We start from the raw sequence: 13,738 nt of genomic DNA on the forward strand, positions 1-13,738 counted from the left end.
TTCTATTTTTTTTTTTTTTTTTTTTTTGGTGGTACTGGAGTTCCTGGAAACTCTTCTACCTCTGGGCTACACTCCCAGACCTATTTTATATTTTTATTTGGAAACAGGGTCTCTTAAGCCAGCAAGGCTGGCTTCAAACCTGCGCAATCCTCCTGTCGCTGCCTCCCAAGTTCTGGGATTACAAGCGTGTGCCACCATGCCCGGCTTGTTTTTGTTTTTGAGATGGAGTTTTACTATGTTGCCCACTAGGAACATTCTATATCTGAGCTATACCCCCAGCTTTATTTTATTTTTTTATTTGGAAACAGTGTCTCAGTAGATTGCTGAGAATCTCACTACATTGCTGAGGATGTCCTCAGACCTGCAGTCCTCCTGTCTCAGCCCCCCAGGTACTGGGATTTCGGTGTGGGCCATCAGGGCCTGCAGCCCAGATTGCTTTCAAACTTTCATGGGCTCAGGCATTCTTCCTGCCTCAGCATCCAAGTAACTAGGACTATGGGCATTTACTATCATGCCCAGTTTACATTCTGATTAACTTATGGTGGTCAACTTTACCTTACAATGCATATTCATGACCATGATTTCTCTTGATTTGTTAAAATTACTTATATCTCTATTTTCCCCCTAAAAAAGGCAAGAACTTTAGCACTTTTTCAAGTCTCAAGAGGTCTTGCACATAACACTTTAATAAGACATTATACATTATTAAATATAAAAGACATAGTATTAAGCCAGTGTTAACAAAAATAACAAGCCTGGGTATATTTAGAATGCACAGCATTTTTTAGTTTTCCCAGTTCCTTGTGATTAGTATTGCTGCTACTTTGACTTTTTCAGATAAGTTCTTGCTCGGATGCAGGAAGATTTCAGCCATGGAACATTCTAAGCCTCTAACATCCTTAGCCTTATGCTATATCTACTTCCATTAATTATCTTTTATGGGTTAATAAAACTCCCTTTAACTAAAGTTAAGTCACTCAGCTCAACAACACTTAATTCTGCTACAAAATTGTTTCCAGGTCATATATGATAATGATTTGGTATCACACATGAAGAGTCTGTCTGTTGAAAAGTATGAGCCAGGCATGGTGGAGCACGCTTGTAATCCCCACACTTGGGAGGCTGAGACAAGAGGATCGTGCAGGTTCGAAGCTAGCCTCAGCTACTTAGCGAGGCTCTCAGCAACTTAGTGAGACCCTGTTTCCAAATAAAATATAAAATATGTCTGGGAGTGTAGCCCGGAGGCAGAAGGCCCATGGGTTCCATCCCTAATACCACCACCACCACCAAAAAAAAAAAAAAAAGTATGAGTGACCAGTCTGGTTAGGGCCCAAGATGGAGCTGACTTGACACTTTACAGAAGAGGCTGGTTCTCCATTCTTATTCTCTTAGCTCTTCTCTTTGTTCTGTCTCCTATTTTCCATTCTTTCAGGTCTTTACTATATTCTATTCCTTTAGTCTTTAACCAGGATCCAAAATTTAATACATGTCCTGACTCGTCATGTGTGTACTTTTACTTCTACTTAATTACCAAATTAAGCACAAACCTAATTTTAGTTTTTAGCAACTGAAGGTACCCTTGCTTTAAACTGATTATCTGCTTCTTGGTTCTTGGCTCAGCTTACTTGCTGACTGTTTGGCCTTCCTCTGTAAGATCTGGAATGCATTATACAGCCTCTCCACTCCTGAGAACCTGCTTATCATAGCTCTTAGCAAAATACCCATTGCTGCTTGTATATTCAGGGCTCACAGTGACAACCCATCTCTAGATTTATAGTTTGAAACTGTTTAGCTAAGCAACCCAATAAGGAGAGCATTGTTGAGAATTTAAGGGTTTTTTTTTTTACTACTATGATGAGTTTATTAAAATGATATAAGATTTTTATAAAATTTGTTTATTTTTATAAATATGTATAATTTTATATTTTAGTGTATCCCTTTTTGGCCTGAGGATGTTTCTAGTAAACTTCTTGTTAAAGTTGAAAGGAGTGAAGTTCCTCCCAAAAGGATATATTTTAACAAGCAAGAAAATTGCATTTTACTGCGTCTGAATAATAAAGTAAGTGAGGTTTTTCACATTTATCATTAGGAAAGTTAATATATACTTACTAGTATTATACTTTAACTCCTTGTATCAAATAATTACCTGTTGATTTTTTCCCCTTTCACCAAAAATGAACAAACATTTCTTTTTAACAGAAAAAGATAACAAAAGGAAAAAAAATACAAAAGCTTGTTACAAAGAAAGTCTATTCCATGAAGTAGAAAGAAACGAGACTCTCCCAAATACATTCTATGTAGCCAGCATCACATAAAATAAAGACAACTTAAGAAAACTATAGGCCTGTATTGTTGTTGAACTTAGATGCAAAACTGCTAAACAAAATGCTAGCAACACACATTCAAAACCACATCAAGAAAATCATACACCATGGCCAAGTAGGGTTCATCCCAGGGATGCAGGACTATTCAGCATATGGAAAACAATCCATGTAATTCATCACATAAACAGAACAAAGGCAAAAATCACACGATCATTTCAATAGATGCTGAAAAAGCATTCGATAAAATCCAACACCCATTTATGCTAAAAGCACTGCAGAGAATCAGGACTAGAAGGGACATACCTCAACATCATAAAGTCAATATACAACAGGCCCACAGCTGACATCATATTAAATGGTGAAAAACTGCAAGAATTCCTTCTAAAAACAGGAACTAGACAAGGATGTCCATTATCACCACTTCTTATTCAGTATATTACTTGAGACTAGCCAGAGCAATAAGGTAAGAGAAGGAAATCAAAGGAGTACAAATAGAAAAAGAAGAACTAAAATTATCCCTATTTGCTGGTAACATGATGCTAGACTTCGAAGACCCAGCAAACTCAACTAAAAGGCTTATGATCAATAAATTCAGCAAAGTGTCTAGATATAAGATCAATCTTAAAAAATCAGAAACTTTCCTGTATGGCAGCCGTAAATCCACTTAAAAAGAAATCCAGAAATTACTTATACTCAAAGTACCCCCCAAAAATAAAATACTTAGGAATAAACCTAACCAAGGAGGTAAAAGATTTCTATAAGGAAAATTATAAAACATTGAAAAATGAAATCAAAGAAGACCTTAGAAGATGGAAATATCTGCCATGCTCTTGAATAGGCAGAATAAATATAAAAATGGCCGTTCTTGCCGGCCGTGGTGGCGCACGCTTATAAGTAGGAGGAGGAGACAGGAGAATTGCGCAGGTTCAAAGCCAGCCACGCTGGAATAAGAGACCCTGTTTCAAAAATATAAAATAGGTCTGGGAGTGTAGCCCAGAGATAGAAGGGCTTCCAGGAACCCCAGTACCACACACACACACACACACACACACACACACACACACACACACACAAAAGGCCATTCTTGCAAAAGTGACCTACAGATTCAATGTGATACCCATTAAATTACTAAGGTCCTTCCTCATAGAAAAATCAGTCCTTAAATTCTTTTGGAATAACAAAAACCCAGAATACCCAAAGTAGTTCTCATCAGCAAGAACCATGCAGGAGGCATCTCAGTATCTGACTTCAAACTCTACCACAAAGCCATAATAATAAAAACACCATGGTATAGGCACAAAAACAGACACATAGATCAGTGGAGCAGAATAGAAGACACAAACAGAAACAAATTTGCACACTTTTAGCCAATTGATATTTTACAAAGGGGCCAAAAACATATGCTGGAAAAAAGTTAGCCTCTTAAACAAATGGTGTTGGCAAAACGGGTTAACAATGGAAGTAAACTCCCCTTTCTCAGCCTGAACAAGAGTCAATTCTTGATGTATCAGAGACCCACAAGTCAGGCCAGGGACCTTGCATCTACTTGAGAGCATGGGTCCAACACTTCAGTACATAAGCACAGGTAAAAACTTTCTCAACCCCAAAGGCAAAGGCACAAGAAATCAAAAGGAAGATCAGTATGTGGGATTATGTTAAACTGAAGAACTTCTGTGCACCAAAGAAAGCTATCAAGAACCTCAACAGAGAGCTGATGGAATGGAAGAATTCTTTTGTCAACTATTCCTCCAATAGAGGACTAATATCTAGAATATACAGAGAATTCAAGAAACGCACTGCTAAGAAAACAACCCCATCAAAAAATGGGCAAGTGAACTAAATAGACACTTCACAAGAAAAATTCAAATGGCCAATAAAGATATGAAAAAATGTTCTATATCATTAGCAATAGGAGAGATGCAAATCATAACTACCCTGAGATTTTACCTCACCCAAATTAGAATGGCAATCATTAAAAACACAACAAATGCTGGTGAGAGATTGATAAGGAGGATCCTCAGAAGAATAGAAACGAACCTACCATATGATCCAGCAATCCCACTTCTGGGTATCTACCCAAAAGAGTGGAAACCAAACCACTAGACTAATGCATGCATTTCTATGTTTATAGCCACACAATTCACAGGTGCCAAACTCTGGAATCAGCCAAGATATGTAACAAAACTATGGAATATGAACACAATAGAATTTTACTCAGCCATAAAGAACAAAATTATGTCATTTGCAGGGAAATGAATGGAGCTGGAGAATATTATGCTAAATGAGATTAGTCAGTCACAAAAAAGTAAGAAATCAGATGCTGTCTCTAATATGTGGAAGCTAGGGAGAAAATGGGTTATAGGAGGAACTCTACATGAAGGAGAAACCTTAGCAAATAAGTCGATCGAACTAAGGGTGAAGAGAGGAGGGAAGAGGGAAACTCCCTAATGTACATGATGTAAACATTCACAAACACATCAAAGTCAATAAACTGAACATGAGAGGAGGGAGAGGAGAAGAAATGGGGAAGGGCTAAATGAGTGATGTGTGTACCGATAAAAAATCTTGCCACTCTCCCCCATAAAATAGAAGAAACAATCCAACTATCCATTAGTAAAATCAAATCTAAAGTTATTTACACTCCTTTAAGAAAGAAAAAAGTGAATTAGTATGCCTTCATCTGCATATAATAGAGATTTGTGTTTTCCTAGAAATGCATGGCAAAATTCTTAATTGTTTTCTAAGCCATACTCCAAAAAAGTAAGTTAAAAACTTATGAATAGTTTCATTATTCAATTTCTGTTAGTTAATATACTTGGGAAAATGATCCCATTAAAGAATGTTTTCCTTTCTTTTAGCTTGGAGGTATTATAGCAGAAGTTAATGTGGCTGAACATTCTACAGTTATTACATTTTCAGATTATCATGATGGAGCAGCTACCTTTCTATTAATAAATCACACCAGGAGTGACCTCATTCAGTACAAACAAAGGTAAGAAAATAGTACAAATATAATAACTCCCAATTTAGCAGAATCTAGGTGGTAAGTCATTGCTTCAATAATGAAAGCCATAAAAACTAGTAATGATACTGTGGCTATGTAAACAGTGCCTCATTTTTTTATCAAAGGCATACTGAAGTAAAAGGTTTAAAGCCAACTTGTTATCTATAATTTATTTTAAGTACATCAAAGTTAGAACCGTAAAGAGCTAAAGCAAGATGTGACAAAACTTGCTCATTATTGACTCTGGTGATGAATGTGGCAAGATTTGTTATGAGTCTCTGACTTTTGTCTGTTTCAAAGCTTCATATTTTTAATAAACATAGATATCAAGTTTCAGACTTGTCAGCCAGGCATGGTGACACACGCTTGTAATCCCAGCGCTTGGGAGGCTGAGACAGGAGGATCGCACAGGTTCGAAGCCAGCCTCAGCTACTTAGTGAGGCTCTCAGCAACTTAGTGAGACCCTGTTTCCAAATGGAATATAAAATAGGTCTGGGAGTATAGCCTGGAGGTAGAAAGCCTCTGGGTTCCACCCCCAGTACCACCAAAAAAAAATTAATTTTAGACTTGTCAAACAATAGATCTACTCTTCTTGCTGAAATGTATGAAAAAAGAACTTTCTCTTTAAATACCATAATTTAATTTTGATGGTTTAGGATTACTCATAACATCACTTATTTCTTTTTGCTGTGATGTCATATCCTCCTTGTACCAATACAATTTATGCAACTTTATCTTCCTCTACTTAGTAGTCCAAGGCTGTTTTGAATTTATTGTATGGACACCTTGTTTTTATCTGTGGGTCCATACTTATTATTGCATTTACATTTTTCTTCTAAGGCTAACTATAAAACTTGTACTCATTAATTCAAGTCAAATATGAAGCCAGGCATGGTGACACACACTTGTAATCCTAGTACTTGGGAGGCTGACACAGGAGGATTGCAGTTTCATGGCCAGCCTCAGGAACTTAGCAAGGCCCTCCATAACTTAGTGAGACCTTGTTTCAAAGTAAAAATAAAATAATTCTGGAGGTAAAATGCCCCTGAGTTCCATCTCCAGTACCACCAAAAATAAAAAGACAACACACACACACACAAACAAACAAAAACCCATTCATTGATGATAAAAAAAAAAAAAACTACAAGACTAGGCTTAATAAGTACTGAAAGTACTGAGTAAGTACTTTGCCTGTTATACTCTGTTGTTTAAGATGTTGAGAAAGAACATAGCTTATTTGTTACTGTCCATATTATAAGAATAATAAATCATGTGTTAGTTTTATAAACAGTAGAAATGCAATCCCTGCAGTCTAGAGGCGGGGCCGGCTGAGGCTCTGGGCCTGATGGTTGTCTGTCTCTGTATTTGAGCTTTCTCACCTAGAGGCAGAATGACAAAGAAAAGGCTCATTTTTATTCCTTAGTGGTGATTTTCCTCGATGTGTACACAGGCCCCCTTCATTTTCATAACGTTTAAACATTTTACAAAGATAGGGGTAGGATTATTGTCAGTTTACATTAATATTACTTGATACCCAATGATGTTTTTTAATCTACAAGGTAAGTTACTTTGTCTCAAAAAACTTATTTATGCCGGGCATGGTGGCGCATACTTGTAATCCCAGCATTCAGGAGGCTGAGACCAGAAGATCTCAGTTCACTGACAGCCTCAGCCACTTAGTGAGGCCCTTTGCAACTCAGTCAGTCAGACCCTGTTTCAAAATAAAAAGATCAGGCCGCACGTGGTGGCGCACTCTTGTAATCCCCACACTTGGGAGGCAAAAACAGGAGGATTGTGCAGGTTCAAAGCCAGAGTCACTGCCTTAAGAGACCCTGTTTTCAAATAAAATATAAAAAATAGGTCTTGGAGTGTAGCGCAGAGGTAGAAGGGTTCCATCCCCAGTACAACAAATAAATAAATAAATAAATAAATAAATAAATAAATAAATAAATAAATGACTAAAAAATAGGGCTGGGGGTTGTAGCTCGAAGGTATAAGGTACCTGGGTTCCATCCCCACTACTGCAGAAAAAAAAAACTCTTATTTATTACTTCATTGATTGATAACTTCTATGTGTTTTTATTTCAAAATCATTTGAATTTTTATACTTGTATCTTATGTCTTACAATTTTTAAAAATAATTTGGTTATAATTGTTTTTGCAACAATAAGACCAATATTTAAAAAGGATTACCAATTAAATTATCTTAGATTTAATATTGATCAGACTATGTGTCATTTTTTTTTCTATAATTAAAATTAAAACAAAAACTGAAAGCCGGGCATTGTGGCTCACACTTGAAATTCCAGCAGACCGAAGGAACAAGGTTCGCAGACAGCCTCAGCTACTTGCAGGGCCCTTCACAACTCAGTGAGACCCTGTTTCAAAAATAAAAGGACTAAAAAATAGGGCTGGAAGTGTAGCTCAGAGGTAGAATGCCCCTGGGTTCCATCCCCAGTACCGGGGGGGGGGGGGGGGGGAACAACCCAAAACTTGAGAAAGTAGTTTCAAAGATTTGAAATTTTTATTTCTTATATAAAACAAATATTTTCCTCATTATTTTGTAGAGAATGCTTTTTCATTATGTAAAGAAGAAAATTGTCAGAATATAGACTATTCTTAATAAATTAAGGATCCATAAAATATTAATAAGTTAAGAATCAATAAAATATTTTGCATTTTTATATATTCATGTAGTTGTATTTAATTTAATGCATGTTTTTGCTACTTATGTCAGTTCTCTTAGTGAAATAGAAGATTCCCTTCCTCCTGGAAAAGCAGTGTTTTATACATGGGCTGATCCAGTGGGCTCTAGAAAACTGAAGTGGAATTGTGGGAAAAGCTATGGAGAAGTAACACAAAAGGATGTAAGTACGAAATTGACTATTATGGTGCTCACAACAGTTGTTTTATATTTTAAAAGTATTCTTTTTAGCCATGCTGATTTTTTTATACTGTTGTCTTTATATTTTTAATTTTAATTTTTTAATTTTTATGTGGATTATATTGAAAATGGTATACATTCAGACTGTGTTTGGTCTCCTCCCCCCCTCCCCCCCAACAATGAGTGTCCAGGTTGACCATGCTACATTCATACCTTTACGCATATTCGGTTGTAGCTCCTCCATTAATCAACCACAGCCTTCTTCCTCTCCTTTCAGCTTGGCTGAGGTTTCCCCTCCACTATCTGGAGTCCCTCTGGTATCCCCAATACTCCCTATTCTAGGCATATTAGAGAATACATATGTCTCTTCTCTTTCTGTAGCCATGCTGATTTTAAGGATGGTTTTATGACTATACTTCTTTTGTGTGTGTGTGTGTGTGTGTGTGTGTGTGTGTGTGTGTGTGTGTGTGTGTTACTGGGGGTGGAACTCAGAGGCTTTTCTACCAGACCATTTTTATACTTAATTTGGAAACAGGGTCTCACTAAGTTGCTGAGAGCCTCACTAAGTAGCTGAGGCTGGCTTTGAACCTATGCAATCCTCCTGTCTCAGCCTTCCAAGCACTGGAATTACAAGCATGCGCCACCACGCCTGGCTATGACTATACTTCTAAAAAAAAAACTGCTAGATCTAAAGTGGAATATTCAAGCTCTTTTTTATTTTTTATTTTTTTACTTTCACCTATATGTTTTTTTTTTCAAATCCACCCAGAAGCTAAATATAATAGAACCCTGAAAGCACTAGTTTTACTCCAAAGGTGTAGGATCGTTCACAATTACTCCAATAAAAATATGTAACCCAAGCCGGGCATGGTGGTGCACGTTTGTAATCCCTGTGCTTGGGAAGGGGATACCAGGAGGATTACGCAGGTTCGAAGCCAGCTGCGCTGGCTTAAAAGACCCTGTTTCCAAATAAAAAAGTATAAAATAGGTCTGGGAGTATATTCCCGAGGTAGAAGGGTTTCCAGGAACCCCAGTACCCCCCCCCCAAAAAAAAATTATATATATATATATATGTAACCCATAAGAAAAAATTTCTGCATTCAAAAGAAAAAAATTTCTTTATGTTATTCTTTATGTTCATTGTACAAAATGAGTTTCTGGCAAGCTTCATCTTAACCACAATATTATAAACTAGAAGCAGTCTTATTTTGTCTACATTATTACTGGTTTCTATTGTTACAAAAGATAAAACTGTTGAAAGAAGAGCTTTCAACCATCACCTCATAAACATGAATTCTCTGCATTGATAGTTACTTAGAATTAACTTCTATAAGGAAGTTAACATTTAAGAAGACAGTAAGTATACTATAGTTTCTTTCTAAGTAGCAAGTTATAATGATGAAGTCAGGTAATTTTCTTTTTTTTTTTTTTTTTTTTTGGTGGTACTGGGGTTCCTGGAAGCCCTTCTACCTCCGGGCTACACTCCCAGACCTATTTTTACATTTTTATTTGGAAACAGGGTCTCCTAAGCCAGTGCACGCGGCTGGCTTCGAACCTGCACGATCCTCCTGTCTCAGCCTCCCAAGCGCGGGGATTACAAGCATGCGCCACCACGCCCGGCTGAAGTCAGGTAATTTTCTAATAATAACTTTCAGAAGTTGTGTTATCAAAATTCATCTTCATTTGACCCTGATTTCCATGTCTTTTTTTCCTTTGTTCTAGTTACTATTTTTTTTCTGCCTGCCTATCGGTCAGTGATTTTCCCAATCCCATTATGGATGAAATATAAAACAGTATATCATCAAATATGTTTTTGTACTAGGTTTTTTAAATATTTTGGTTATTGCCTTTTTTCTTAAAGAAATATCCTGTATCAAATTAAGGTAGTTGGTTTATCTATGTGAGTCTAATTAAATGAGTTTATTGGACTTTTAATCATATACTTTTTATCTATTGAAAATGGTTATATGGCTGTGCATGGTGGTGCAGGTTTATAATACCAGCACTTGGGAGGCTGAGACAAAAGGATTGCCATTCGAGGACAAGCCTCAGCACTTAGCGAGACCCTTTGCAACTCAGTGACACTGTGTTTCAAAACAAAGAATAAAAAATAGGGCTGGGGGTATAGCTCGGAGATAGAATGCCCCTAGGTTCCAACCTCAGTACCGCAAAAAAAAAAAAAAAAAAGAAAGAAAAAAAATGGTTATGACTTTTGGGCTTTACCTTATATTGAAGGTGATTACATGATTAATTTTTGAATATTGGGCAAGCCTCACATTTTTGGAACTGACTTGCTAATAAGACCTCTGTTTCTATATTCATGAGAGAACTTGGTCAGTAACTTTCCTATTTATAATAATTTCCTTTCCAGGTTTTGATATCAAGGCTGTATGGATTTCTTTAAAATATTGGGAAATAATTGAAATTTTCCCATTTTATTTAAGTCTTTATGTAAATTAGTACGATTCTTACTTGAATGTTTGATAAAATTCACCAATAAAGACAAGCCATTTTAGCCTGTAATTGTTTTTGTAGGAAGGTTTTAAATTATGAGCTTTTGTTTTTTGATATAGGACTATTCAGTTTTCTATTTATGCTTGTTCTGTTTTGGTGTTCTTCCAAAAGTCTGATCTTTTCATGTAAACTCTGTAATATGTTCAGCTAAATAGTTAATAATTTTAGTTTTCATCTTTTTAGCACTTACAGTGATGTCCTTTTTCATTCCTGGTAATTTTTTTTGGTAATTCCTCCCCTTTTTCTTAATAAATTTTTTTTATGTATATTTTTTATTGGTGCATTGTAGTCATACAATACAATGGAATACAAGACTTGTGAGGATATACAAGCACACATCATTCAGTTAGCCTTTATCCCATCCCCATCCTATTCCCTCCCCCTCCCTCAGTCCCATGCTTGATTGGTGATTAACTTTGATACATTTGTTTACATACATCATGAGTTTTAAAGAGATGCCATCCACCCCCAACCCCCATCCCATCCCCTCTGATTGGTCACCTTAATTGCTCCTCTGTAGGGCCCTTTCTTCAGTTAGATCTCTTCTTATTACCTATTTCTTCCTAGTTTTTGCATATTAGGGAAAGCATCTGGTTTTTTATTTTCTGTGATATTTGTGTATGCCACATTGCAAGTTCCTATCCCGCTCTTGACGACCCCGGCACTGGCCTGGCCACCCGGCAGACTCTGATCCCGGCCTTGCTGGCTCCAGCACCAACCTAACCCCTCGGCAGGCTCCAATCCAGGCCTCAGAGGCCCCAGAAACAGCCTTGCCTCACGGCGGGCCCCAATCCTGACCAGGCTGACCCCTGGCACCAGCCTCACTCCTCAGCAGGCTCCAGTCTCAGCCTCAGAGGCCCCAGCTCCAGCCTTGCCTCACGGTAGGCCCCAATCCCAGCCTCGCTGGCCCCGGCACCAGCCTACCCTCTTTGCAGGCTCTGATACCGGCTCGGAGGCCCCTGCACCCGCCTTGCCTCATGGTAGGCTCCAATACTGGCCTCACTCTCCTGGGTTACCAGCCTTACCCCTCGACAGGCTTCGATCTGAGCGCCCTTTTCACACAGCATGTTGTCCCAAGTGCCTGAGCGTGTGCAGTGGTAGCATTCTGCCTCTGGGGTTATTTCTTCAAAAGATCCAGGTGTGTTGCATCAGGTGTCTGCCTCTCCTAAGTACTGGCCGCTGCCTCCATCATCTCAATTCTTTCCCAGACTCTTTTCCCACACTGCTTGTTGTCCAGTATTCCTGAGCATGCGTGACAGTAGCATTCCTCCTTTGGGGCAATTTCTTCAGAAGATCGGGGTGGGTTGGATCAGATCGCTGCCTCTCCCAAATACAAGACTCCATCACCACTGCAGCTGCCGCTGCCAACACCACCTTCCTCCTAGGTCTCCACTGAGCTTCCTCCTTACAGATGATGTCCAGGATTCTTAAGCATGTAAGGAAGAAGCAGTCCCCCTTCGTGGGGAATTTTTCCAAAATTTCCAGATCACTTGGATATATTTTGTCTGCATCTCCAGAATCCTGGCTGCCACTGCGGCCATCTTGACCCCTCTCCAATATTTTTTCTTCTTTCTTTCTTTCTTTCTTTCTTTCTTTCTTTCTTTCTTTCTTTCTTTCTTTCTTTGAATAAGAGAAGACAGTATGTGTGGTTTGAAGAGGTTGTGGGATCAGGCACTTGGTAGCAATGAATTTTTTCACCTTTCCAAGAGCAGAGTCCCACAGCCTCACTGTGCAGAGCAGGATCTGCTGTTCTAAGTGCACCACGGCCTGGTGCAGCACAGCAGCGCTGAATTTCTTGGTACACGTGGCTCTGCCTCCTGCCCGGCACCCTTCTTAATGAATTTTGTAGAGGATTTATCACTTTTGTTACTTTTTTTGTCCAAAAACACATTGTTTTGTTTTTCTATAAAATTTTTTATACTTATATTTTCAGTTTCACCAATTTCTACTCTAATCCATATTCTGTCATCTCTTCTTGGATTAAACTTGATAATATTTTTTAATGTCTTAAAATGGATACTGTATTAGTCTGTTCAAACTGCCATAACAAAAATCCATAGATTTAAGTCGTTTGAACCAGAAATTTATTTCTCATAGTTCTGGAGGATAGATGTGTGAGATCAGGGTGCCAGCATGGTCAGGTTCTCATTGGGTATTCTGGCTTGCAGGTAGCCTCCTCTTTGCTCTGTCCTCTTGTAGCACCAATGGTGGGGTTTGTATAGAGAAACAGGAACACAAGCTTTTCAGTGTCACAAATGACATTAATAATATTGGATGACAGCCCCATCCCTAGGGCCTCATGTAACCTTAATTATCTCTATAAATGCTTCTTTTCCACTTACAGTCATACCATGTAGTAGGGCTTCAACGTACTAATAACTTTAGAGGAAAACAGTTTAGACTCTATGGGATATGTGAGTAATAATTTTTCATATATTCTTGCTTCTTTTTTTATACTTTTATTTATTTTTATTTGGATCATAATGAAAATGGCATACATTCAGACTGTGCTTGGTGCCCTCTCCTCCCTTACTTCCCCTTCCCCCTCCCAACAGTGAGTGTCCAGGTTAACCATGCTACATTCTTACTTTTACACATATTAGAATGTAGCTCCTCCATTAATCAGTCTCAGCCTTCTTCCTCTCCTACCCTTCCATTTCAGCTTTGCTGAGCTTTCCCCTCCATTACCTGGAGTCCCTCTGGTATTCTTAGTAGTTCAGAGTTTGGGCATATTAGAGAAAACATAAGTTCCTTCTCTTTCTGTGCATGGCTGATCTCATTTAACATAATATTCTCCAGGTCTTTCCATGTTCTTGCGAATGACATGATTTTGTTCTTCTTTATAGCTGAGTAGAATTCCATCGTGTGTATTTCTCGTAATTTTGCAATCCATTCATCTGTTGATGGAGACCTAGGTTGGTTCCATATTTTAGCTATTACAAATTGTGCCGCTATGAACACGGGTGTGCATATGTTATTATAGTTCTCTGATTTCAACCCCTTTGGAAAAAT

The 13,738-nt window shown here is 38.0% G+C and overlaps 1 protein-coding gene across 1 annotated transcript in view; it reads left to right on the plus strand.

The window, feature by feature from the left end:
- Window positions 1-13,738, plus strand: part of VPS13A (vacuolar protein sorting 13 homolog A) — a gene marked incomplete at both ends in the record, with an annotated part of 250,174 nt that overhangs the window by 157,332 nt on the left and 79,104 nt on the right. The window contains 3 exon segments of the mRNA XM_080708999.1: window positions 1,931-2,059; window positions 5,183-5,316; window positions 8,066-8,195. Coding sequence (XP_080565125.1) covers window positions 1,931-2,059; window positions 5,183-5,316; window positions 8,066-8,195 — 393 coding nt within the window.

This window comes from Muscardinus avellanarius (assembly GCF_963383645.1).
Source record: "Muscardinus avellanarius genome assembly, chromosome: 13".
In the NCBI taxonomy this organism is placed as follows: domain Eukaryota; kingdom Metazoa; phylum Chordata; class Mammalia; order Rodentia; family Gliridae; genus Muscardinus; species Muscardinus avellanarius.